The 27,896-nt window shown below is 40.8% G+C and overlaps 1 protein-coding gene across 1 annotated transcript in view; it reads right to left on the reverse strand.

Annotated features, from left to right (window-relative positions):
* The window catches only part of MALRD1 (MAM and LDL receptor class A domain containing 1), a 365,234-nt gene that overhangs the window by 153,185 nt on the left and 184,153 nt on the right, over positions 1–27,896 (reverse strand). The window contains exons 21-22 of the mRNA XM_040434052.1: positions 21,689–21,838; positions 6,783–6,940 (exon numbers count right to left, since the gene is read on the reverse strand). Coding sequence (XP_040289986.1) covers positions 6,783–6,940; positions 21,689–21,838 — 308 coding nt within the window. The remainder of the gene's footprint in view (positions 1–6,782; positions 6,941–21,688; positions 21,839–27,896) is intronic.

The following is a 27,896-nucleotide window of genomic DNA, read 5'->3' on the forward strand; positions in this document are numbered from 1 at the left end:
AGCAAAAAGAAAACAAGAAGCAATAGCACAATAAGATCCAATCAATGGTATCTTCAATATATCCAGCCATGTACTCACTAAAAGCGAAAGTTCGCTATTAACTAAAGGCCTTTTTATTCTGCCCATCTTCTAAAATAAATGAATATGATTTGTTCCTAGATTTAAATCATTTCATTAGACACTTTGAAATATTTGAAAAGATGTCAAGAGAAACTAAAACACCAATTCCCCCGGCAACTCCAGACCGGGATCCCCCTGTATCTATACATTCAGGGCTAAAACCACCATCTAATTTTTATCAAATCCACCATAAAGGAAATTTTATAGATACATTCTACTCAGTAGTATCGGAGGATTTTTGACAAATCAATCAGGGATCCACCAGCAAACACAACCTCAAACCCTCTGAGAAAACCACTCTAAAAAAAACTACAAGTAAAAACATCATCATTTGTAATGCAGACAAAAAGGGGGCGGGATAGTCATACAGAACAGAGAGGATTACGTCCAGAAAGCCATAATGATCCTTTCTGACAAAGAATACTATTTACCACTTAGAAACTACCCCTCAATACAAGACAGAGAAGAATTTTTGACACTGATTAAGATAGCTAATCATTTGCTGGATAAAAAAAAATAAAAAAAGAGTACATTCTGGTAAAGGATTCCACGTTATCTACGTTTTACCATCTCCCTAAGATCCATAAGGATCTAAAAAATCCCCCAGGTTGACCCATTGTCTCTGGAGTCTCCTCCCTCACCCGCAATCTATCTCATTATATAGATGTATTTTTACAGAAATACATTATCAATCTTAAATCATATTTAAAGGACTCCACGGCTCTAATCAAACAGCTAAAAAGTATTGCGTGAAACAAAGGATACCAATGGCTCACACTGGCTGTTTCATCCTTATATTCCAATACTGTATCTCACACAAATTAGGAGTAGAATGTACATCAAAATTTCTCGCTGAAAATTCCACAATACCTGGAGAGCAGAAAGATTTCCTCATAAGAGGGATCGAGTTTATCCTCACTCACAATGTGTTTCAGTTTCAAGACCAAATTTACAAATACAATAGGGGTACCGCTATGGGGACTAGATTTGCCCCAAGCTATGCTAACTTATCTATGTTTTTTTTTGAAGCTCTATTCATATACAAATCACAATACTGGGAAGAAAACATCATATATTTCAAATGCTACATTCACGATCTGATTTTTATCTAGAGAGGAGATCAAACAAGCATTGAAAGTTTTATCTGCCATTGCAACACAAATGATTGGGGGATATCCTTTACAGAGACATACAACCCCGAAAGAATAGAGTTTCTAGACCTTGAGATATTCTGCAAAGATAAAGAAATACTAACAAAAACATTTTTCAAAAAGGTCGATAGCAATAGCTATCTAAACTGTACCAGTACACATTTAAAAAAATGGAAGCAAAATATACTTTTCAGTCAATTTAAAAGAATAAGAGGAAGTTGCACTCTGGAAGAAGACTATAAACACCAAAGTGCAATACTATCAACCAGATTTCATGAAAAAAATTACCCAAAAAGTATCATCACTGCTGTACATGAGAAGGCAGCTAGATTAACACAGCTTGAATGCCTCGAACCCAAACAAGAACAAGTCAGCAAAACTGAGAACTATCACTGCAATTTCATCATTACTTACAAACAAAAACATAATACGGTCAAATCCATTTTAGCCAAACACTGGCATATTCTAAATAATCCCAAGGGCACCACAATTAACATATAGAAATGCTTGCACTCTAAAAAATATATTGGCTCCAAGTAAACTCAGGGATACAGAAAATAGAAGGAACGACACTAACAATAAAACAGCAGTATGAGATGTAGGCAATCAAGATGTCTACGCTGCCCAATGATTCGCCAAACAGTGTCTTTTGTGAACAAAAATGATGGAATCTCCTATCCTATTTTTGTAAAACTCGACTGCAATTCCACCCATGTAATCTATGTACTTGAATGCCCTTGCAATCTAATATATGTTGGACGTACTATACAAACACTTAGAAACAGATTAAATAAACACAGATCCAACATAAAGAAAAAATACCCGAAACATAGCGTCTCGAAGGAATGCCACAGATTACCACGGAGGAAGCCCAGTGGGATTCAAGATTACCCCAATAGAGAAAATACCGATGCACCAAAGGGAAGATATCCAGCACATCAGAAGACATGAAATGTACTGGATTTTCAAATTTAGCAGTCTAAATCCTTATGGCCTGAATGAGGTATTCAAAATCAATTTATAGTGCCCTTGAGTCCTCTGACTGTTCTAAATTACATAATTCACTGCGTGCAGAATTATTAGGCAAATGAGTATTTTGACCACATCATCCTCTTTATGCATGTTGTCTTACTCCAAGCTGTATAGGCTCGAAAGCCTACTACCAATTAAGCATATTAGGTGATGTGCATCTCTGTAATGAGAAGGGGTGTGGTCTAATGACATCAACACCCTATATTAGGTGTGCATAATTATTAGGCAACTTCCTTTCCTTTGGCAAAATGGGTCAAAAGAAGGACTTGACAGGCTCAGAAAAGTCAAAAATAGTGAGATATCTTGCAGAGGGATGCAGCACTCTTAAAATTGCAAAGCTTCTGAAGCGTGATCATCGAACAATCAAGCATTTCATTCAAAATAGTCAACAGGGTCGCAAGAAGCGTGTGGAAAAACCAAGGCGCAAAATAACTGCCCATGAACTGAGAAAAGTCAAGCGTGCAGCTGCCAAGATGCAACCTGCCACCAGTTTGGCCATATTTCAGAGCTGCAACATCACTGGAGTGCACAAAAGCACAAGGTGTGCAATACTCAGAGACATGGCCAAGGTAAGAAAGGCTGAAAGACGACCACCACTGAACAAGACACACAAGCTGAAACGTCAAGACTGGGCCAAGAAATATCTCAAGACTGATTTTTCTAAGGTTTTATGGACTGATGAAATGAGAGTGAGTCTTGATGGGCCAGATGGATGGGCCCGTGGCTGGATTGGTAAAGGGCAGAGAGCTCCAGTCCGACTCAGACGCCAGCAAGGTGGAGGTGGAGTACTGGTTTGGGCTGGTATCATCAAAGATGAGCTTGTGGGGCCTTTTCGGGTTGAGAATGGAGTCAAGCTCAACTCCCAGTCCTAATGCCAGTTTCTGGAAGACACCTTCTTCAAGCAGTGGTACAGGAAGAAGTCTGCATCCTTCAAGAAAAACATGATTTTCATGCAGGACAATGCTCCATCACACGCGTCCAAGTACTCCACAGCGTGGCTGGCAAGAAATGGTATAAAAGAAGAAAATCTAATGACATGGCCTCCTTGTTCACCTGATCTGAACCCCATTGAGAACCTGTGGTCCATCATCAAATGTGAGAATTACAAGGAGGGAAAACAGTACACCTCTCTGAACAGTGTCTGAGAGGCTGTGGTTGCTGCTGCACGCAATGTTGATGGTGAACAGATCAAAACACTGACAGAATCCATGGATGGCAGGCTTTTGAGTGTCCTTGCAAAGAAAGGTGGCTATATTGGTCACTGATTTGTTTTTGTTTTGTTTTTGAATGTCAGAAATGTATATTTGTGAATGTTGAGATGTTATATTGGTTTCACTGGTAAAAATAAATAATTGAAATGGGTATATATTTGTTTTTTGTTAAGTTGCCTAATAATTATGCACAGTAATAGTCACCTGCACACACAGATATCCCCCTAAAATAGCTAAAACTAAAAACAAACTAAAAACTCCTTCCAAAAATATTCAGCTTTGATATTAATGAGTTTTTTGGGTTCATTGAGAACATGGTTGTTGTTCAATAATAAAATTAATCCTCAAAAATACAACTTGCCTAATAATTCTGCACTCCCCGTAAATCAAGACATAAATATGTTTACATATTGTATATTTGTTATGTTTCATGTATGTTTATGCTAATGAGATACCACCTGGGGGTGGTTCCATGAGACAGTAAACACCCACAGATGCGTTTTTTTGGCGTTTTTTTTTTACTGTGTATATATACCCCTATTTGTATCATATGTATGATTATCAATGCCAACCTGATGAAGGGGACTATAGCTTCCCCGAAACACGTTGTTCTTATTCTGTTCGCATTTTAATGAAATAAAGAAGATTTTACACTCAAGACTGTCTATAATGGGCTTTGAAGCGTCGGAGCAGGAATTTGTATCTTTGTCTCATATTACCCTTTTCAGTGGCACACTATTATACTTATCAACATTATTGTTGGTAAATTGGAGGCATTTAAGCCCCACCCCTAGGATACTCCAAACCGGCTGAAGGGCACCAACCTCTGGATGGGGCTTATATAAGCTCCACTCATTTTTGGCCTGGAAAAGCCAGAATTTGCTGGAGTTGCGTCTGAAAATTAGAAACAGCCCTTGCAAATTCAGCACTGTGGGCAACTAGGCAGTAGCCCAGTAATCAGCTAATTTCTGCAGGTCAGGCTTCAGAAGCCTCAGGCCATCAGAAGTTATTGCCAGTGGAAGATGTTGATGTCTTTTCCCTAAAAACAAGGAAAACCTGAGAACTGAGACTTCTAGCAACTTGCACTTGGCCAAAGTAACTTATACAGTACTTAAAAACTAAAAGTAACACCTACTTGACAACTTTTTAAAGTTGGTATGTGGGAGAGCCTAGAGGGTAGTGTACAAAGTGCCTCACCCCAAATTCTTTTTGGGTGTGGACATGACCCTTTACAAGTATACACCCCTTTCCCAATAAGCCAGACCCTTTCACGATACATCATGTCCCTTTCTGAGACCTTTCACAACCCCCTCAGAGCACATATGGGTTCTGGGCTGAATCTGATAATGCAGCACCCTGGCACCACATACAGTTACGGCTTACGGAGTGCTACTTTCTTGAAGAAAACAGCCCTCCATGCGCTGCGCTCTTATGGAAATCAAAGAAGTCTGCTCTTTTTGTGGGAGACTCTTGGATCGTCAGGGGCAGTTGGCAAGTGTGCTCTAACACTAAGACTATCTGTGTTTCCCATAGCAACCAATCAGAGTAAAGCTTTCATTTCCCAGAGCAGTCAAAGATATGAAAGCTGAGCTATGATTGGGTACTATGGGCAACAAAGACACGGCCCACAAAGGCCCACTGTGTATAGCCTACTGTAGGCCTGAGGCCAGCAGTGCATGACACAGAGGATTTTTCTTTACTGTTTTATGATCCTATGTGCCATGTACCACCCCTCACCTTCCACATTAGTCATAACACATTGTATAAGTGGTAATAAAGCTCTTTGTGTGAAGCCATAATAGGGTAAGAAGTGAATGCGGCATCTCCATGCGATGCTGTACATATGGAGCTTATTTTTAAATGAGGTATTTCTTCTAGAGGAGTATAGTTCTGTATACATGGCATCCGGCAGAGCGTTGTATAGTGGCACAGAGAATCCCATATCCAATGTGCATGAGGCCTAAATGTTAGAGAACTTAAAGGGGTTGTGCCACAAAACATTCTTCAATTTTCAAACCAGCACCTGGATCTGAATACTTTTGTATTTGTATGTAGAAACATAAAACATAGAAACATAGAATGTGTCGGCAGATAAGAACCATTTGGCCCATCTAGTCTGCCCAATATATCTGAATACTATGGATAGCCCTTGCCCCTATCTTATATGAAGGATGGCCTTATGCCTATCCCATGCATGCTTAAACTCCTTCACTGTATTTGCAGTGTAATTAAACATTTGTTATAGCCAGTCAGCTATTCAATAAAATGTACCTGTATAGCGCCACCTGCTGTTTGTTCTTTTCCTTTTTTCTTGTCCACATCACTGAGGTGGTCGCACACGCTCAATTTAAGGCTACTTTCACATCTGCGTTTTTGCTGTATCCGGCAGGGGATCAGCAAAAACACATCCGTTCAATAATACTACCGTCTGCTTCCATGCAGAACGGATCCAGTTGTATTATCTCCAAAATGTACAAGACGGATCCGGCACTAAAACCATTGTAAATCCATTTGACGCCGGATCAGTTTTTTTTTGTGTCTAAAGAAATGTATCCGGCGTGAAACACAATGTTAGTCATTGGTGCCAGTTCTGTATTTTTCAGACAGATCCAGCAAAAACGCAGATGTGTTGCTCAGCATCCCATGCCGTACACAAAAACGCTGCTTGCTGCAAAACACTTCAGTTTTCTCCCCATTCATTTTCAGTGGGTACAAAACTGAACAAATTTTTCGTTGCTGCTTTCCCATGCCACAACGAAACAGAACAGAGTGCATTCTGATGCACTCCATTCAAATTCATTCAATTTTGTCCCCATTGAAAATTAATGGTGAGAAAACGGAAGCGTACAGCAAAACGCAGATGTGAAAGTAGCCTAAATCTTCAACTGTCACCAGCCATACCTTATGTTAGATCCTGTGGCATTTACAGGGAAAAGAGCTGCGACAGACAGGATACACCGCCTGAGCTGTGATCAGAAAGGACATGCCCCTGAGAAAGGACACCCTGAGCTGCCAGCCTGAAATAAATCCAGCAGAACAATTGGAGCAATGAATGGGGAGATCTCTGGCCCCATGTGAGGTACAGGGCTGGTTCTAGGTTTGATAGAAAGAGGTTGTCATGTACTATATGGTGTCTGATTTTCATTTTAACATGAATTATGACATAACCCATTTAACTTTCTAAACTACTTTCTAAGTACATAATTGTGAAACACTTTTCAAAAATTACAGTATATTGTAGATTAATGGATTTCTAATTTATTTTCACCTTTAACATCCCGGACTGTGGAGGTCCAAATAGATAATACCAAAACCGGACTCTGCACTTCTCAGTGGTGGCAGGAAAAGCTTTGGTTGTAAATATCCGTGCAGTGTCGCCATCTTTCTGTCTGACTGCATTGGCATAGAGAAAGAATCTTCCTGTACCTTTTTAAAGAAGACAGATCGTCATTTCACCATATCGGATACATAGAGATAGTAATTAACCCTTTCGGGACCAAGCCATTTTTCACCTTACTGCCCAGGCCATTTTTAGCAAATCTGACGTGTCACTAGCGCTTTTTCTTACCCAGGCCATTCTGAGATTGTTTTCTCGTCACATATTGTACTTCATGACAGTGTCAAATAGAGTCAAAAGTTTATTTTTATTTATAAAAAAATATACCAAATTTACCCAAAATTTTGAAATATTTCTAAATTTCCAAGTTTCAACTTCTCTACTTTTATAATAGATAGTAATAACTCCAAAAATAGTTATTAATTTACATTCCCAATATGTCTACTTCATGTTTGGATCATTTTGTGAATGCCATTTAATTTTTTGGGGACCTTAGGCTTAGAAGTTTAGAAGCAAATCTTGAAATTTTTCAGAAAATTTCCAAAACCCACTTTTTAAGAACCAGTTCAGGTCTGAAGTTACTTTTGTGAGGCTTACATAATAGAAACCAACCAAATTACCCCCATTTTAAAAACTACACTCTCAAGGTATTCAAAACATATTTTACAAACTTTGTTAACGCTTTAGGTGTTCCACAAGAATTAATTTAGATAAAATTTCAGAATTTCACTTTTTTGGCAGATTTTCAGTTTTAATCAATTTTTTTCCACTAAAAAAGCAAGGGTTTACAGCCAAACAAAACTCAATATTTATGGCTCTGATTCTGTAGTTTACAGAAACACCCCATATGTGGTCGTAAACTTCTGTATGGCCACACAGCATTGCGCAGAAGGAAAGGAAAGCCATATGATTTTGGAAAGCATATTTCACTGGGATAATTTTAAGCTGTCATGTCACATTTGAAGACCCCCTGATGCACCCCTAGAGTAGAAACTACACCCCTCAAGGTATTCAAAACAGATTTTACAAACTTTGTTAACCCTTTAGGTGTTCCAGAAGAATTAAAGGAAAATGTAGATTAAATTTCAGAATTTCGTAAACCGCTGTTCGGGCACACGGCAGGGCGCAGAAGGCCATACGGTTTTTGAAAGGCAGATTTTGCTGGACTGTTTTTTTGACACCATGTCCCAAAAAAGTGATCCCCTTTTAGAAACTACGGGATAGGGTGGCAGTTTTGTTGGTACTATTTTAGGGTACATATGATTTTTGGTTGCTCTATATTACACTTTTTGTGAGGCAAGGTAACAAGAAATAGCTGTTTTTACACCGTTTTTATTTTTATTTTTTAACGGTATTCACCTGAGGGTTAGGTCAAGTTATTACAATGCGGCTATACCCAATATGTATACTTTTTTTTTATTTATGTAAGTTTTACACAATCATTTCATTTTTGAAACAAACAAAAAAATCATGTTTTAATGTTTCCATAGTCTGAGAGCCATAGTTTTTTCAGTTTTTGGGCGATTATTATGGTAGGGTATGATTTTTGCGGGATGAGATGACGGTTTGATTGGCACTAATTTGGGGTGCATATGACTTTTTGATCCCTTGCTATTACACTTTTTGTGATGTAAGGTGACAAAAAATGGTTTATTTAGCACCGTTTTTATTTTTTACGGTGTTCATCTGAGGGATAAGGTCATGTGATATTTTTATAGAGCCGGTCGATATGGACGCGGCAATACCTAATATGTATACTTTTTATTTATTTATGTAAGTTTTACACAATAACAGCTTTTTTAAAACAAAAAAAATGATGTTTTAGTGTCTCCATATTCTGAGCCATAGTTTTTTTATTTTTTGGGCTATTGTCTCAGGTACGGGCTCATTTTTTGTGGGATGAGGTGACGGTTAGATTGGTACTATTTTGGTAAGCAAACGCCTTTTAGATCGCTTGCTGTTGTACTTTTTGTGATGTAAGGTGACAAAAAAATTGTTTATTTAGCACAGTTTTAATTTTTTATTTTTCACGGTGTTCATCTGAGGGGTTAGGTCATGTGATATGTTTATAGAGCCAGTCGATACGGGCGCGTCGATACCTAATATGTCTACTTTCTTTTTTTTCCCCTATTTTTTTTTACTTTATTTGGGGAAAATGACATTTTTGTTTATTTTTACTTGAAACATTTAATTTTTTGGGGGGGAAACTTTATTTTTTTCAACTTTTTTTTTTACTTTTTTTTTTTTTTCCACTTTGCTGACTGCCTCCCCTCGACATCAGGTCCAGTATGTCCCCCACCAGTCCCCACGGGATGGTGAGAATTTTGGAGCTGTGGAGGATGTTTTCTGTGAGGAGCAGGCTCTGTCTGCTGGGCTCTGTAAGTGTGAGGAATGTCAGCAACTACTCCAAAACTCTCACCATCCCATGAGGACTGGTTGGGGGGATACTACACCTGATGTTGAAAGCGAGGAGGAGAAGTGCTCTGGTGTCTGCCTGTCCGGAGGCCATTTATCTCCTCTAGCAGTCTTCTTGCCTCTTGACCTCTGAGCCCTGTGTACCGGGCTGGGGCTCAGGCATTGAGGTGAACGAGAGCATCTGGATCTTGCTGGTGACACAGGTGGTGGGGATGATGCAGGGAGTGCAGAGGGTCCCACGTCTTCATGATTCTTGTCACCTTGAAAGACTGAAGCTGCAATGCACTTTGTGCTGAAGAACTAACACTTAAGGTAGGAGCTAACACCTCCCTCCCAAGGGGTGACCAATAAGGAGAGGGAAATCAAAACTAGGTTTTTGACTGGAATATGTGACCCAGACATGACCCTGCCTTGCTGGGGCTATTCATGACCTCCGAAGGCCCTGAAAGTCACTTATATTCCATACACTATAGCTTCACACTGAGACGTGCTCAGAAAGCAAATCAACATATTACTGCTTTGTTCACAAGAACAATATATGAATATAGATATCAGTAATGTATTTTAGCTCATAAGCATGGGGAAAACAAATACCTTTATGTGGTAATGCTAAAGCTTGGTGGTGAAGTGATTGGTTTTGTATGTAGAAATTCCATGTTTGAATCTTGGGAAAAACTTTATTTTTTTTTTCCTTCCACATTTATCCATTAAGAAAAGTATATGTCCTTACTATATTGAAAATAATATGTTTTTTTTAGAAAGATAATAAATATTACAGTTTTTTTTTATAATCATGTATTGTGCCTGCAAATAAATAGGTTTTAGCAACAAAAAAACCCCACTATTCTCAATATAGTAAAGCCTAATTATTAAATGATTATACACTAGATTATTTATTTTAGTATAACCTTTTAATATAGTTTTTAGATGGAGGGGAAAAAAATACAGAAAGAAAATTTTTATAAATTCTGGGTTTTGAACCTAGGATCTCAACATGCAGGCCAGACCATTATACCACTAAGCTATAGCATTACCACATAGAGATACATGCTTTTTACCAACAATCAACAGCTTTTTTCCTATAACACTGTGTGTGTTTAAACACCATCTGCCCACTGATAAGGGACACTTTTTGAAAGGCTTCTAATATTAAAAAGCCTAACACATGTGATGGTGTTAGGTCATATTTGGTATTGTCGGATCCAGGACAACCTGCTATATAAAAATACCACATGATCTAACCTGTCAGATGAATGTTGTAAATAACAAAAAATAAAAACGGTGCCAAAACAGCTATTTCTTGTTACCTTGCCTCACAAAAAGTGTAATATAGAGCAACCAAAAATCATATGTATCCTAAACTAGTACCAACAAAACTGCCAGCCTATTCCGTAGTTTCTAAAATGGGGTAACTTTTTTGGAGTTTCTACTCTAGGGGTGCATCAAGGGGGCTTCAAATGGGACATGGTGTCAAAAAACCAGTCCAGCAAAATCTGCCTTCCAAAAACTGTATGGCATTCCTTTCCTTCTGCGCCCTGCCGTGTGCCCGTACAGCAGTTTACGACCACAAATGGGGTGTTTCTGTAAACTAAAGAATCAGAGCCATAAATATTGAGTTTTGTTTGGCTGTTAACCCTTGCTTTGTATCTGGAAAAAAATTATTAAAATGGAAAATCTGCCAAAAAAGTGAAATTTTGAAATGTTATCTCCATTTTCCTTTAATTCTTGTGGAACACCTAAAGGGTTAACAAAGTTTGTAAAATCAGTTTTGAATACCTTGAGGGGTGTAGTTTCTAGAATGGGGTCTTTTTTGGGTGGTTTCTATTATGTAAGCCTCACAAAGTGACTTCAGACCTGAACTGGTCCTTAAAAAGTGGGTTTTTGAAAATTTCCGAAAAATTTCAAGATTTGCTTCTAAACTTCAAAGCCTTGTAACATCCCCAAAAAATAAAATGTCATTCCCAAAATGATCCAAACATGAAGTAGACATATGGGGAATGTAAAGTAATAACTATTTTGGAGGTATTACTATGTATTATAGAAGTAGAGAAATTGAAACTTGGAAATTTGCTAATTTTTTAAAATTTTTGGTAAATTTGGTATTTTTTTATAAATAAAAATTAATTTTTTAGACTCCATTTTACCAGTGTCATTAAGTACAATATGTGATGAAAAAACAATCTCAAAATGGCCTGGATAAGTCAAAGCGTTTTAAAGTTATCACCACATAAAGTGACACTGGTCGGATTTGCAAAAAAATGGCCTGGTCCTTAAGGTGAAAATGAGCCCGGTCCTTAAGGAGTTAAAGGGGGGATTGGGAAGAAAAAGCAAAAATAAAAAAAATAAAACAATACAATTTTAATGCAAAATATATTACATTTGATTCTTGTAGTATTGATTTGGACACAAATCAAATTATTTTACAAAATTCGCCAAATCGGACATGTAAAAAATTGGAAGAAGTTCTGTCTAGTCTGTGTATCCACCTACCGTATGTATCGCATATCTATCTATAGTATCTATTAATGGTATCTACAGTATCTATCTACAGCATCTACCTATTTATTTTGAAGGACAATTTTTACATAATAATGAATGTGAGGCATATGTACCGTATTCTCTAATATCTAATTAAAAATATTTTGTGCCATATTTTATCTAACAATCCCATATCTATCAACTGGATGCATCCATTATCTAATGCCTTTCAATAAGTGTCCAATAATTCAGACTTCAGATTACAAGATGATTTATCCACTTGATTATTGTAATGTATTTCAAGTAATATTGGCAACGTTGGATGTGAACTCCAAACATCAATAACATTCAATATATTTTTTCCATTTGATATCATTTCAGCCCTATTTTGTGTTTTTTTCAGCCTTACACTTCAAAGAGACGTAATCCTTTGAAGAACAATTTACAATTAGCTTGATAATATGGTGACATTGACTCTGGTACATTGGGTAAAGCACCAATTATTTTCTTTTCATGTCTCTTCACTACAATCCACACTGTTTTCCCTATGTTTCCTATTTTTTAGCCTACATAAGAGCCCTATATTTATTTTTCTGCCACAAATGACATTCCATGTAGACGTACCCTTAAAGTGTCCCTCCTATTGCCATCTCCTGTCCAATCTGACATTTAGTGTTGGAAAATACAGCTGGGGAGAAGAATATCAAACACTGGTCCTATTTTAAGCACATAGTGACATTTACATCTATATTATACAGCTGACACCAGCCAGCAATGTCTGGGAATTCTTATGTGGACTCTCAAACCCTGATTAAGATGAAGGCCCCTCTGTAAGAAACTTACCTTTCTGGGCTCCAGCGGCGTGATACTCAGCCTTGACACGGCCATGTCGGGAGAGACGCACTGCTGAGCCACGCACACTGGTGATGCGATAGCATCCTTAGCAACAGGATGCAATTGTGATGGCAGTCGGTAGGGAAGACATGGACTGGAACCCCTCCTGCTTTCCCTGCCTATTTGCAGTGCAAGCCCTAGGCAGCAAGTTCGCAACTGGTCACCGTTCCCTTCTCAACTAAGGTGCAAGACAGACGACATACAGAGACAAAAAAACAAAACAAAAGCAGAGTTGGACAGAAATGGGTAGGAAACAGGAGGACGATACAGTACCAGAACAAGAGACAGAGGGTAGACAAATAGCCAAGTCGAGATCAGAACCAGACGGGAAACACAGTACCAAGGTGTATTGCCAGGAGGCAATTTAAATAGAGCGCTGAGTTCCTGGATCAGAACCTGATAGGTCCATGGACTCGGCACTCCATAGGACAGTTTTCAATCTTCAAAGTAACTGGGCAGCTGGGCTGTAACTCAGCCCGCCACCCATCGCACGCACACTGCATGGTAAAAGAGAGCATTGCGCTCTGTTGCTAGGGACACGACTTCGTCAACAGGTGTCTGGCAGGGCATTTCACCCGGAACAGCCGCGCCAAAGCCAGAGACAGTGGTGCTAGAGCCCAGACAGGTAAGTTCGTGACAGCAATGCTCTGTTTCTCCCTGCAGTGGGGATGTGCTGGGGAAGATTACCAGTGGACTGATTGCTCAGCTGCTCTATTACTGTGTGCAAATGTTTCTGACTAATAGAGCGCTGAGTCAGGTTCTGATCCAGTGACTCGATGCTCTATTTAAACCCCTTCCTGGCCATACACCAGTGCCAGTGAGAGTCTCTGACTCACTAGCTGTGTTCCTGGTTCACAGAAGATATCACAGCAGCATATCCAGTGTGACTTTTATTGGGGACCAGAGTGCACACACAAATACGACGTTTCGGCTACACAGTAGCCTTTCTCAAGTATACCAGTATAAAATCAATCAAGCATATAAATAGCATAGTCGGCCCCCCACATGTGACAAAATATAGCCAATGACCACATACTATCAATAAAAAACACCTGTGTGTTAGTTAGAATGATCGCTATTGCCAATAGAAATGCTGCTGTACCAATCAAGAGTACCTGATGTTCACTAAATCGGTTCCATGTTGTCCACGTATGTTAAAGAAAAAAGAGCTGAAATAGATTTTTACCTTACAAGCTCTCCAACCCCAGGTATACTGGTATACTTGAGAAAGGCTACTGCGTAGCCGAAACGTCGTATTTGTGTGTGCACTCTGGTCCCCAATAAAAGTCACACTGGACATGCTGCTGTGATATCTTCTGTGAACCATTTATGTATATGGGACAGCGTTGGATCGGCTGTCCCTACACGGCTGGTGCATTCCAGACAGGCCAGAAGGTCCACTTTGTGCTGCTCTCCAACTATTTTTATCATAGCTGTGTTCCTGGTTCCTTGTTCATGTGCTTATTGGATTGTCCTTCCCTTGACCCCGGCTTGTCTTCTGAACACTCTTTATCTCTTGTTTTGTACTGCGTTGTCTGTCTGGTTTTGATCTCGGCTTGTTTTCTGACCACTCTCTGTCTCTCGTTTAGTACTATATAGCTTGTCTAAAAACGTAAAAACACCAAGTTGGAGCTCACCTCACCATACACCACCGAGGAGCACGGACACAGAACCGGAACCAAGGCTGAGAAGTAGCGAAAAAAATAGATTGTCCAGCTTCACCTCGCAGTGCGTGTTTTATTAGGAAACGTGCTTAACCGCTTTACGTCCGCCCATAGACTATAAACGTCCTATGGGTGGACGTCTATTTCTGACAGCACGTTTTAGAACGTCCTTTCAGAAATAGCAGCTGCACGCTAATCGTGCAGCTGCTTATCGGGTTGCCTGCTGTCAGTGACAGCAGGGCAACCCTAAGACAAGGCAGGGACAGTGCCCAGGTGTCCCTGCCTTGTAGATCGCTGCAGACACAGCGCTCACCGAGCGCTGTGTGTGCAGAGCAGGAAGCGCTGTGCGCTTCCTGTCCCGGCCCGGTGGTCATGTGACCGCCGTGACCGGAGAGTGCAGGGGCTGTGTGAGGTCTCTCAGAGACCTCGATCAGCCCTGCTCTGAGGCTGTACAGCGCTGGATTGCTGCTGTACAGCCTCTCTAGGGGTGCATTTGTCCTGTAACTGGGGCTACTATGTCAGCCCCAGTTACAGAAGAAATCAACAGTGTAAAAAAAAAAAAAAAGTGAAGTAAATGTCCCCCAGAGGTCTTGTATGACCTTATGGGGGACGAAAAGTGTAAAATAAAAAAAATAAAAATAAAAGGTTGAAAATAAAAAAATAAAAAAAAGTTTCACAAGTAAAAAAAAAAAGTCCCCAAGTAAGGAATGAAAAAAAAATGTTAAAAATAGAAAAAATAAAAAAAGTATACATATTAGGTATTGCCGCGTCCGTAAAAATCATCTCTATAAAAATATCACATGAAAAAAAAAAACTGTGTCTAAACAAGCAATTTTTGTCACCTTGCATCACAAAAGGTGCAACACCAAGTGATCAAAAACGCGTATGTCCCACAAAATAGTACCAATAAAACCGTCACCTCATCCCGCAAAAAATGAGCCCCTACATAAGAAAATCTCTCCAAAAATAAAAAAACTATAGCTCTTAGAACATGGAGACACTAAAACATCATTTTTTTGGTTTCAAAAATGCTATTATTGTGTTAAAGTGAAACAAATAAAAAAAAGTATACATATTAGGTATTGCCGCGTCCGTAAAAACTAGCTCTATAAAAATATCACATGACCTAACCCCTCAGGTGAACACCGTAAAAAATAAAATAAAAAACTGTGTCAAAACAAGCAATTTTTGTCACCTTGCATCACAAAAGGTGCAACACCAAGTGATCAAAAACGCGTATGTCCTACAAAATAGTACCAATAAAACCGTCACCTCATCCCGCAAAAAATGAGCCCCTACATAAGAAAATCTCTCAAAAAATAAAAAAACTATAGCTCTCAGAACATGGACACATTAAAACATAATTTTTTTGTTTCAAAAATGCTATTATTGTGTAAAACTTTAATACATGAGAAAAAGTATACATATTAGGTATCGGCACGTCCGTAACAATCTGCTCTATAAAAATGTCACTTGACTGAACCCCTCAGGTGAACGCTGTAAAAATAAATAAATAGAAACTGTGCTAAAACAACCAATTTTTTGGTCACCTTGCCCCATAAAGTGTTATAATGAATGATCAAAAAATCATATGTACCCAAAAATAGTACTAATAAAACTGGCACCTTCTCCCCTAGTTTCCAAAACGGGGTCACTTCTTGGGAGTTTCTACTGTAAGGGTGCATCAGGGGGCTTCAAATGGGACATGGCATCTAAAAACCATGTGGAGTTCCTTTTCTTCTGCGCCCTGCCGTATGCCCATACAGCAGTTTATGACCACATGTGGGGTATTTCTGTAAACCGCAGAATCTGGGTAATAAATATTGAGTTTTGTTTGGCTGTTAACCATCGATGTGTTAAAGAAAGAAATTGATTAAAATTGAAAATCTGCCAAAAAAGTGAAATTTAAAAATTTGATCTCCATTTTCCTTTAATTCTTGTGGAACGCCTAAAGGGTTAACAAAGTTTGTAAAATCGGTTTTGAATACCTCGAGGGGTGTAGTTTCTACAATGGGGTCATTTATGGGGGTATCCACTATGTAGGCCCCACAAAGTGACTTCATACCTGAACTGGTCCTTAAAAAGTGGGTTTTGGCAATTTTCTTAAAAATTTGAAGAATTGCTTCTAAACTTCTAAGCCTTCTAACGTCCTAAAAAAATAAAATGACATTTCCAAAATGATGCCAACATAAAGTAGACATATGGGGAATGTTAAATAATAAATATTTTATGAGGTATCACTTTCTGTTTTAAAAGCCGAGAAATTGAAATTTAGAAAATTGCGAATTTTTCTAATTTTTGGGTAAATTTGGGATTTTTTCATAAATAAAGGTGAAATATTTTGACTCAAATTTATGACTATCATGAAGTACAATGTGTCACGAGAAAACAATCTCTGAATGACTTGGATAAATAAAGGCGTTCCAAAGTTATTACCACATAAAGTGAGATAGGTCAGTTTTGCAAAATTTGGCCTGGTCAGGAAGGGGGCAAATGGCCCAGATGGCAAGTGGTTAAAAACCAAACATCAGGCTCATTTCATCAACATGTTTCGGATCACCATATATTACAGAGGAAGGATCTGTAATATATGGTGATCCGAAACATGTTGATGAAATGAGCCTGATGTTTGGTTTTTAAGCACGTTTCCTAATAAAACACGCACTGCGAGGTGAAGCTGGACAATCTATTTTTTTCGTTATATAGCTTGTCTGGTTCTGACCAATTTACATACAACTCTGGTATTGTGTTTGTCTGTCTTTGTTCGTTTGTCCGTCTCTACACTACACTACATAGCGAAGAGAACGTAAACCAGTTGCGGTCTAGCTATCTAGGGATTGTACTGCAAGCAGGTAGGGAAAGTGGGTTGGGTTCTAGCATTAGGGCTCACTGTCCTTGTCTGCCCCTACCTACAGTCGTAACACCCTCCCATCTTAGTACACCCATTACAGTCTGTCAGGTGTATAATGTAATAGCATGACGAACAGGTATAATACACTGCAATACACACTGGGATAGATTTACTAATCTTATAGATGGTGTAAACTTACTGTAGATGAGCTGTCTAGACCTGCACTAGATTTATCAAAGGTGCTCAGTGTTAGCCCAGTGGCCTGTGTCGGCGCCGCTGCCCCTATCAGCAGGCACGGGCGCCGAGTTCCCTCTTTTCCCTCCTGCCGCCCAGCTGACAAACACGGGCAGCAACTAACTTGACTCTGCTACATGTGATCCATGCCAGTGTTTCCTTGCTGCTGGAGACCTGCACTGCTGCTGAAGCTTGCGTGGGTGTGTCTCTCTTTCCTATGTGGCAACACATACACGTCCTCTGTCTCAGCAGCCAATGGCCGGATTGCAGCATGTATTTAAAGACGCTTCCTGCTACAGGAAGTTGCCTGGGCAACCTCAGTATCTAGCTTGTCTAGTCCCTGTGCAAAGGTGCTTATCTTGTCTGCCTTCCTGTGTACCGAATCCTGCTATTGAACTCCTAGACTTTTGCCTGTTTGCTGCTTGCCTCTGACCTCGGATCTCGTTTATGGACTTTGTTTGTTTGTTTTCCGCCTGCCTCTGACCTAGGACTTCGCTTACTGACATTGCTGGATCGCTGCCTGTCCTGACCCGGATCCTCCTGGCCACGTTGTCCCCTTGGTGCTTGCACCGAGCACTCTGACCCCCTGGTCAGCTGCTACTGACTTGGGGACTACTCTGGAGTGGCACCTAGCAGCTCCCCTACGGCCCAAGCCTATCCCCACCATCTGGGGCTCTAGTGAATACCAGGTAGCTGCTTAGTTACGCCCCTCCGGAGTATACCCAGTCAGTGGCACAGTGGGTCCACACCCGCTTGAATAACACTCAGGCTGTGTTATATGAGTTTGATGTAGTGCAATTTTGGTGCAAAAGGACACATCCCTTTTCCTGTGAGGTCATGCCGTTCTAATTAAACTCTTTCCTTTTGGAGTGAGTCAGAATTTATTTTAGAAGCTCTAGCAGTGCCAAATTGTGCCATTTTGTAATATTTTTCTTACCCTTTTTAGGGTAATATTGTAATATTTTTTAGATAGATTTTAGGCAGTGCTATTCAACCTGCCTCTATATTCATTTCTGTTGCCAGAAAATTGCACTTGACACCAGCTGCTATTGAATGTATTTGAAGTTCTACGTTGCACTTAGCAAAAGAGGCTTTTATACGTTTAATTCTGGCCTCATTCTTCAATAATACATTTCCAGTGCACCAATGTCCATGGAACAATGGCCTAAGAGAGAATACCATAACATAACAATTCATCAGGGCCACTACAACTCCTATCATCTGCACCAGTTCCTCGGAGTCGCTGCAAAACGACTGGACAGAAAGATAGATTAATAAATTTCTTGAGCTTCTACTAAAGGGGCTCTCAATCTTTGAACGATTCCCTCACAAATACATTTCTTATAGATATCTCTACAAAGAAGGGTAAGGAAATTAGGATTCTTGTGTTCTGGATGTCTCTGAAGACTAGAAATTGGTGTAGACGTGATTTCTATATGCTTATTACATTTGATTCTGTCTGCTATTATAGTTTATTTATAACATTACAGGTCAATATTGTATGCAGCAATAATGAAATCAGTCTGACATCTTCCATAAATACAAATGATATTGGCTATTTGAAGCAGAGTACAGAGTACATGGAGATCTGAGATCTTGGCTGACTTTTTGGAGGAGGAACAGATAGCCCTGGCTTCCTTCGAAGCTTACGTGGCTTACAAGCGGCTCTACCTAATTAGTTCTCAAGGACAAATATGCTATGCGCCAAAGGTCTGATACAAGTATGTGATCCAAATACAGAAAATAAATAGAAGGACGCAATGTTCTCCTTTTTTCTAATCTTCTCTTCATTCATTAAATGGTCAAAAAAAACTAATTGTATGTCAAGAATAGACAGCAAAACAACTTCTATCTGAGTCAGTGTACAAAGTGCTGATTCAGTTACAACTCAATTTTTTTAAGGTGCAAAAATAAAGTATATAGAAACCCTAAACAAATACCATAGCAATCATTTACTTATCTGAAATGCTCTAAAATGTTAGTCCAGGATTAGAAAAAAGGCTCAACATTTTTTCTAGAAACAAAAAAAAAACTAAAATGATTTCTTGTCCATGAGCTGTGTCTGGTATTTCAGGTTATGTACTGAAAATCAGCTGCAATACCAGAACAAGTCCTTGGACAAGTGTGGTGCTGTGTTTTTTTTTCTAGTTCTGGAGTGTTCCTTTAAACTTGTGTTTTCCCATGTTGGGGTAGGTTTACATTTGCGTTTAGCATATCAGGCAGGCTGTTCTGGCAGTTCATAGGCCCAGCATAGCCACATACTGTCGTTCAGTCAGTTGGGTTTGGAGGGGATCCAGTTGCTTTCCAGTATAAGTTTAGATGCAATGGTTTTTGTCCGGACAAAAGCCAGCATTTCACCAGAAATTGCCTGGACCTCCATTGGATCCCATTATAGTCAATGGGGTCCGGCAGTGAACGGCAGTATCGGCTAGGCTGGATCTCTGGCAGGCTGTTCTCTCTTAATAGCCTGTCAGATCTGTTAAATGCAAATGTGAACCTACTCTTGGATATGTATGGTATGCCCCTAGAATATGCCATAACTGTCTGATAGATGGACGTTAGAAGGGTTATCTGTAGCCAGTTCTCAATTCTATTTTTGTATGTTGCCACATGTACAAGTGGTAAAACAAGGGTCCCCATTCTGCCATTGTGAATATGCCAGAAGAATCCAAGAAAAAATCCAGAAAAAAACAACATAAAAATGAGTAAATTGTTAGCTGGCAAAGTATTGTATACTGACGATAGGTCATCAGTAAGAAAATCTCGGAAAACCCCTTTAAATCTAATTTAATCTAACTTGATATTGTTTTCCCTGACATTAAACTCTCCCTGACACTAAAGACCTCTTTGCCCGAACACCGGGGAGATTATTGCTGACAAACATTTGTACGGACGCTTGTTAGCAATAATCTGCAGGTGTAAAGGTGCTGTCAATTTCCCGATAAATGAACGTTTCGGATCTTTCATGCAGTCATCTAAATCTTTGTTTACAGCAGCAGATCGTGCCGTCTAAACAGGCTCTACTGCTGGCAAATAAGGATTCTGTAATGGAAAAATTGATAGCATTAAAGGGGTTATCCAACCCCAAAAATGTCCTCCCAAATGCCCGGGCCCCTCACATAGAATGTACTTACCTCACTCTTGCACGACAGGAGATGCAGTGGTGGCCGTGCAGGCATGAGAAGCAATGCAGGTGCCAGGGAGCAAAGTAAGTCCAATCTGTGTGAGGTGCCCGGGAATTTGGGGGGGCATTTTTGAGGTTCAATAACCCCTTTAACAATCACTCCTCCCCATACCGTGAAGGAGATTTCTGCATGTAAACACAGCGGTTTCCTTCACTGGCAAGCAGGCCACCGCTGGGAAGAAACACTTCCGTCCCAACAACCGTCTGCTCAATTGAGCAGTGTAAAGGGTCCTTTAGTTAGCTGTATTCTCTGATAAGGTTTTATTACTCTCTTCCAGAATACACATGGATTCCATGGTTGGGATCGTATGTAGAGCCTATGACATGTAAATATCATGCCTCCTGATTGTCTGAGACTGACTGCAAGGCATTAGGGGCAAGCCCATCAGCCACGGCTCCGCTTAGGGTCAAGTGGTCATCCTTCTTCATCTTCCCTGCTCCACGGTACTATCTTTTGATCTGTAAAATGACAGATGCCATTTTGAGCGGTTTGTCTGGAACAAATTGCAAAGGTTTCAGATTTGATAGAGTCCAACGTTTTTTGAAAATTCGTAACGAACTTTGGTTTGGTAGAACCGATTCACTCATCTCAAATACGCTTCGGGGCCAGTATAAAAATTGCAGAACTTTAAGATTCTTTTTTTAAAATATAAAACCATGGTTGGGATCTTATGTAGAGCCTATGACATGTCAATATTATGCCTCCTGATTGTCTGAGACTGACTGCAAGGCATTATGGGCAAGCCCACCAGCCACGGCTCATCCTTCTTCATCTTCCCTGCTCCACGGTTCTATCTTTTGATCTGTAAAATGCCATTTTGAGCGGTTTGTCTGGAACAATTTACAAAGCTTTCAGATTTGATAGAGTCCAACATTTTTTGAAAATTGGTAACGAACTTTGGTTTGGTAGAACCGATTTATTCATCTTCGGGGCCAGTATGAAAATTGCAGAATTTTAAGATTATTTTTTTTATATATAAAAGGTGACACATGGAATATTGAAAAAAGAAAATTAAAAATTCTAAAAAAAGAAACATGTTTAACATAAAAACATGATTTAAACAATAGGTCATTTTCTGATGACACCTTTCCTTTAACAACATAGGTCGCTACTTACCTGGAGTGTGGTCTGTATTTAGATATTTGTTGACTTTGCGTCGTACGGCCCACCAGAAATCATTTGCAATGTCTTGAGAGAGATCACATCCAAAACTGATCTTGTCTGCATGCTCAAAATTACAGCTCCCAGGGACATTGGTGTACTCACCTATGTATATGAAAAAATAATGTCTGCCTTTAATGGATAAGCACATGAGAGACGTTCACTCAATATGTTCTCAGTAATTCACACACACGAAAAAAATCACTTTACTCTGAAAGCAGCAAGATAAATGTCTAATTTACTTAAATCAACCTCTGCTTTACCCTTCTCTCGAGCAACGCCATCTTCTGCTGCCTGAACCATGTACAATTTCCTATGAGTCTATAAAGGGATTAGCTCATCCTGGCTTAACACATTTACTTAATTTCACCAAGGAATTCCTATTTTTCATATCAGTACTTGCTTCAGTGCCATTCAACCGAGTGTGAAAATTGTAAATAAGATCATTTACATTTTAAATGAAATATGTCTCAGATGTTGAAAAATTAAACCTTTTATGATTATTATGAAGATTTATTATTTTAAGGAAATTCTTCTTATACCAAAGTGACAGATCTGATGTCATATACAAAATAATGACGGAAGGGAAAATGTAATATTTAGCTGCTCTTTCGGCAGTTGTCGGGCTTATAGGGGCCTATGGCTGTATTGAGTATGACAAATATGCACACAGAACATAGTGTGAAAACAGCCTAATAAAATATTAAGTAGATAGTGTCGGGCCATTGCATTGTATTTGAAGATGATGTCAGAATAACTAATCATCTCTGCCCCTCCGTGCTTTGGATTAGAGTTTACATAATGTATTTGACATGCATACTGCTGCATAGCAAAGCTTTCAGCATCTCTTGTGCCTTAGATCTGCATCTGTGGTAATGCTCAAAGTTTGGGGTAATCTTCTATATAATTTATAGCATCTTCTAGATCTAGCCATCATCTATTTCCATCCCTTCAGTGGGCTAGAGTTTGCACACTACCTGTGAATTGCATGCTGCTGAATAGGTATAGCGTTCAGCATCTCCTGGGCCTTAGATCTGCATCTGTGATTTCGAACAGAATCCTCACAGTTTGGAGTGATCTATATAATTAATAGCATCTGCTAGATATGGCCATTATCTCTTCCCCTCCCTTCAGTGGGCTAGAGTTTGCACACTACCTGTGACGTGCATGCTGATACATAGGTGAAGACTTCAGCATCTCCTGTGTCTTAGATCCACATCTGTGGCTTCAAGCATAATGTTCACAGTTTGGTGATATCTATATAACTAATAGCATCTGCGACTGCTAGGTCTAGCCATCATTTGTTTCCCTTCCTTAACTTGGCTATAATTTGCACACTGCCTGTGATATGCATGCTGCTGCACAAAACACAGTCTGCAGCATCTCCTGTGCATTTTTAGCTATTCAAATTTGGGTATCCATCCTTCCTCGCAGATCATGTACACCCATACATGCTGATTCTCTTTACTGGGGCTGATTGGATCCTCCAGCAAATATGATGTGAAGTGTCACATGGCTAGAAATTTGGACATTGATTGGAAGAGCATGACCAAGACTTCCAAGTACTACCCTGACCCCCTAATTCCCCAGACTTGAACCCAATTTAACATCTGTGGGACTCATTCATCGTTTTCCCTCTATAGATTCTCCCCCCCCCCACACCTTCCAGCAGCTGTGGAATGTACTGCAGTCAGCATGGCTCCAGATACCGGGGACAACTAACCTGGACCTTACTGAGTCACTCCCAGCCCATCTAGGTGCTGTCCATGCTTCACACATCAGTTATAATAATGTGACTCAACTAGATGAATATTCAGCAAAAGTTCTATATTGAAAAGTTTCGGGGTGGGGGGGATTAGGTTGGTTATCTTTTTTTGGGCAATGATTTCTTACAATTTTCAATATTCAAAATGTTGTCATCAATTGTAACTTTGATTGTATAATTGTACATAAAAATCTATTCAGCTCATGGGATGGACATATAGATGTGAGGCTTGTTATAAGTCACAGCTCTGATAACTGTTCTACAACTGTACCGAGCCGTGCCCCTGTGTGTCCATGACAGATTACTATCCAGAGGAAATTAACAATTACATGATGGTGCACACAGGGGCACACATTCTATCTGATATTTAGATAATGCAAACTTAGGGGACATAGTGCTTTTTTCCTCTAAAATATGTGACTTTTTACAGTTTTACACCACCCCTACCACTTTTAACCTCTTAAGGACACATGACGTACCGGTACGTCATAATGTCCTGGTACTTAAGGACACATGACGTACCGGTACATCATGTATGGTTCCGATCACCGCCGCGCGGCGGGCGGTGATCGGAACCCGGTGCCTGCTCAAATCATTGAGCAGGCACCTAGGCTAAATGCGCCGGGGGGTCCTGTGACCCCCCCATGTCGGCGATCGCAGAAAACCGCAGGTCAATTCAGACCTGCGGTTTTCTGCGTTTCCGGGTTATTCGGGTCTCTGAAGACCCGATAACCCGGAACAGGATGGTGATGGTGGTGTGATTTCACCCCACCAATCACCATCCAGCGATCCTGAGTGGTGATGGTGACATCACCACTCAGGATCGCTTCTGATTGGTCTGTGGGCGGTCCGGCGGCAGATTCAAAAGAGGCAGGCGCTCCTTTCCTCCTCCTTTTGTGTTCCGGAGCCGAGGAGAGAGGAGCTGTCTGCACGTGTGTCCGCCATCGCTGCCAGCACCCCTATCTGTGCCCCCATGACCCGATCTGTGCCCCTAGCACCCCATCAGGTACATAGGGACAGCATAGGGAAAGTTTGGGTTAGGCAGGAAAAAAAAAAGGGAAAGTTAGTTTGTGAACTTTTCATTGCATCACCCTAAGTTAGGGTGTCTGGGGTCCACAGCAAAGCTGTGTGACCCTAGACACCCCAGGGGTGCGTCCGGCCACTGTTAGCGCATCGCACACCCCACCGCTGATCAACTTCGGACGGTTGATCAGCGGTTTAGATATTTTTTCCCACATTTTTTGGCCTTTTTTTAGTTTTTTTTTTTTTCTGTTAGTTTTAGGGTTAAGTTTGCGAACACCCGTGCCCCCACACACACACACACAAAATAAAGATTTACACACACGCACATACACACGCAGACACACACTCCCCTATGGCCCGCCGGACGTTCTCGGCCGAGGAGGCATACGCCCAGCTTGCCTCAGACTTCGAGAGTCCCAGTGAGGACGAGGATGACCCCACATTCCTGTTATCATCCGCGTCCTCCTCATCATCTAGCGATGATGATGAGCCCCCAAGGCGGCGAAGACGCCGCCAGGCGGAGCAAGGGGACCGCCATGTTAGGGACCCTGTGGCCCAGCCTAGTACGAGCAGCTCTGGAGCTCGTACTGGTTTCCCGGCCCACCAGTTAAATCCAGAGCGATACGAGCCCGTGATTCCTGATTTTGTAGGCCAATCAGGAATCCAGATTTCCACAGTGGGCTACACTGAATATGACTTTTTTTGTCATTTTTTCAGTGACCCACTGGTAAATCTGATGGTGGAGCAGACGAATCTGTACGCCCAACAGTTCGTCGCTCAACACCCGGGCTCCTTTTTGGCCAGGCCCGGTGGCTGGACGCCGGTCAGTGCAGCCGAAATGAGGACATTTTGGGGCCTCGTGCTGCATATGGGCCTGGTCAAAAAACCCAGTGTCAGGCTGTACTGGAGTGGGGACGTCCTATACCAGACCCCACTTTACAGTACAGCCATGACACGCTCCTGGTTTGAGGCCATCCGGAAATGTCTGCATTATTCCGATAATGCAGCATGTTCCCCCCGAGGTGATCCTGCCCATGACCGTCTGTATAAGATACGGCCGGTCATCGATCACTTTGGGGCCAAATTCATGGAGGCCTATGTACTTGGAAAGGAGGTCGTGGTTGATGAGTCTCTCATTGGTTCAAGGGGAGACTCATTTTCCGCCAGTATGTGCCCTCCAAGCGGGCGAGGTATGGCGTGAAGCTATACAAAATTTGTGAGAGTACCTCAGGGTACACTTACAAATTTCGTATATACGAGGGGCGAGATTCCCGGATTCAACCCCCAGAATGTCCCCCCACTCTGGGTGTTACCGGGAAACTTGTGTGGGATCTTATGCACCCACTGCTGGATAAGGGTTACCACCTGTACGTGGATAACTTTTATACCAGTATCCCCTTGTTCCAGTCCCTTGCCGCCAGATCCACGTTCGCTTGTGGGACCGTGCGGAAAAATCAACGCGGCCTCCCTGCCCTCCCCCCTCCAGGTACCTAGCCCCAGGGGTGAGACCCGTGCCCTTACCACTGGAAACCTGTTGCTGGTCAGGTATAAGGAAAAGAGGGATGTCCTTATGCTGTCCACAATTCATGGTGCGAGGTACCGCGGCAACGGTCCTCAAGCCCGATTGTATCGTCGTCTACAATCGGTATATGGGAGGAGTTGATCTCTCTGATCAAGTCCTCAAGCCATATAACGCCATGCGCAAAACCCGGGCATGGTACAAAAAAGTTGTGGTCTACTTGGTACAGGTTGCCATGTACAACTCTTTTGTACTATCCCGAAGCGCTGGCAGCACAGGGACATTCCTCCAGTTCTATGAGGCAGTCCTCAAGGCCCTGATCTTTTCGGACCGGGAAAGAGCAGGCCGGAGTACCTCGGGAACTGTAGGCGCCCGGATCGTCCCTGGCCAACACTTTCCAAGTGTGGTCCTCCATACTGGAAAGAAGGGACGAACCCAAAAAAGCTGCAGAGTGTGTCACAGGAGGGGGATACGGAAGGACACCACTACTCAATGTGACACGTGCCCCGATCATCCGGGCCTCTGCATTATTGGTTGCTTCAGGGAGTATCAAACTTCCATGGAGTACTAAATTTATATCCCAATATAGCACTGACATCGGATAAAAAAACTGGTTCTCAGACTTGAGACACCCAAAAAAACTAAATTAATTTATTAAAAGTAGACATATTAGGTATTGCCGCGTCGGTAATAATCTCCTCTATAAAAATACCCCATGACCTAACCCCCCAGATTAACACGGTCAAGGAAAAAAAAAAAAAGGTGCAAAAAAAGATTTTTTTTTGTCACCTTACATAACAAAAAGTTTAATAGCAAGCGATCAAAAAGTCATATAGCCCCCAAAATAATGTCAATAAAACCGTCCGCTCGTCCCGCAAAAAATGAGCCCCCCACATAAGATAATCGGATAAAAAAGAAAATAAATGACACAGACTTTAGAGATACAAATTATTTTTTTTTGTATCAAAAAGGATAATATAGTCAAAAACCTAAATAATTAAAAAAAAAGTAGACTTATTAGGTATCGCCGCGTCCGTAAGAATCTCCTCTATAAAAATATCCCATGACCTAACCCCCCAGATTATTACGGTTAAAAAAAAAAAAACGGTGCCAAAAACGCAATTTTTGGCACTTTTCCATTTCAATCCGTTTTTTCCGGTAACAAAACAAGGGTTAACAACCAAACAAAAGTTTATATTTATTACCCTGATACTGCAGTTTACAGAAATGCCACATTTGTGGTCTTAATCTGCTGTATCAGTAAAAGGGAGGCCGCAAAAGGAAAGGACCGACATGGTTTCTGGAAGGCCAATTTTGATGGCCTTTTTTATTGACACCATGTCCCTTTTAAAGCCCCCCTGATGCCCCCTAGAGTAAAAACTCCCTAAAAGTGACCCCATCTAAGAAACTACACCCCTCAAGGTATTCAAAACTGATTATACAAACTTTATTAACCCTTTAGGTGTTCCTCAACCGTTAATGGCAAATGGAGATGAAATTTCAGAATTAAAATTTTTGGCAACCTTGCCTCACAAAAATGTAATGTAGAGCAACCAAAAATCATATGTACCCTAAAAATAGTCCCCCAAAAAATGCCACCTTGTCCCATAGTTTCCAAAATGGGGTCACTTTTAGGGAGTTTCTACTCCAGGGGTGCATCAGGGGGGTTGAAACAGGACGCGGTGTAAATAAACCGGTCCATAAAAATCAGCCCTCCAAAAACCAAACGGCGCACCTTTCACTCTACGCCCCGCTGTGTGGCCGTACAGTAGTTTACAGCCACATATTGGGTGTTTCTGTAAACGGCAGAGTCAGGGCAATAAAGATACAGTCTTGTTAGGCTGTTAACCCTTGCT

The sequence above is a fragment of the Bufo bufo genome, chromosome 5, assembly GCF_905171765.1.
Source record: "Bufo bufo chromosome 5, aBufBuf1.1, whole genome shotgun sequence".
Classification (NCBI taxonomy): domain Eukaryota; kingdom Metazoa; phylum Chordata; class Amphibia; order Anura; family Bufonidae; genus Bufo; species Bufo bufo.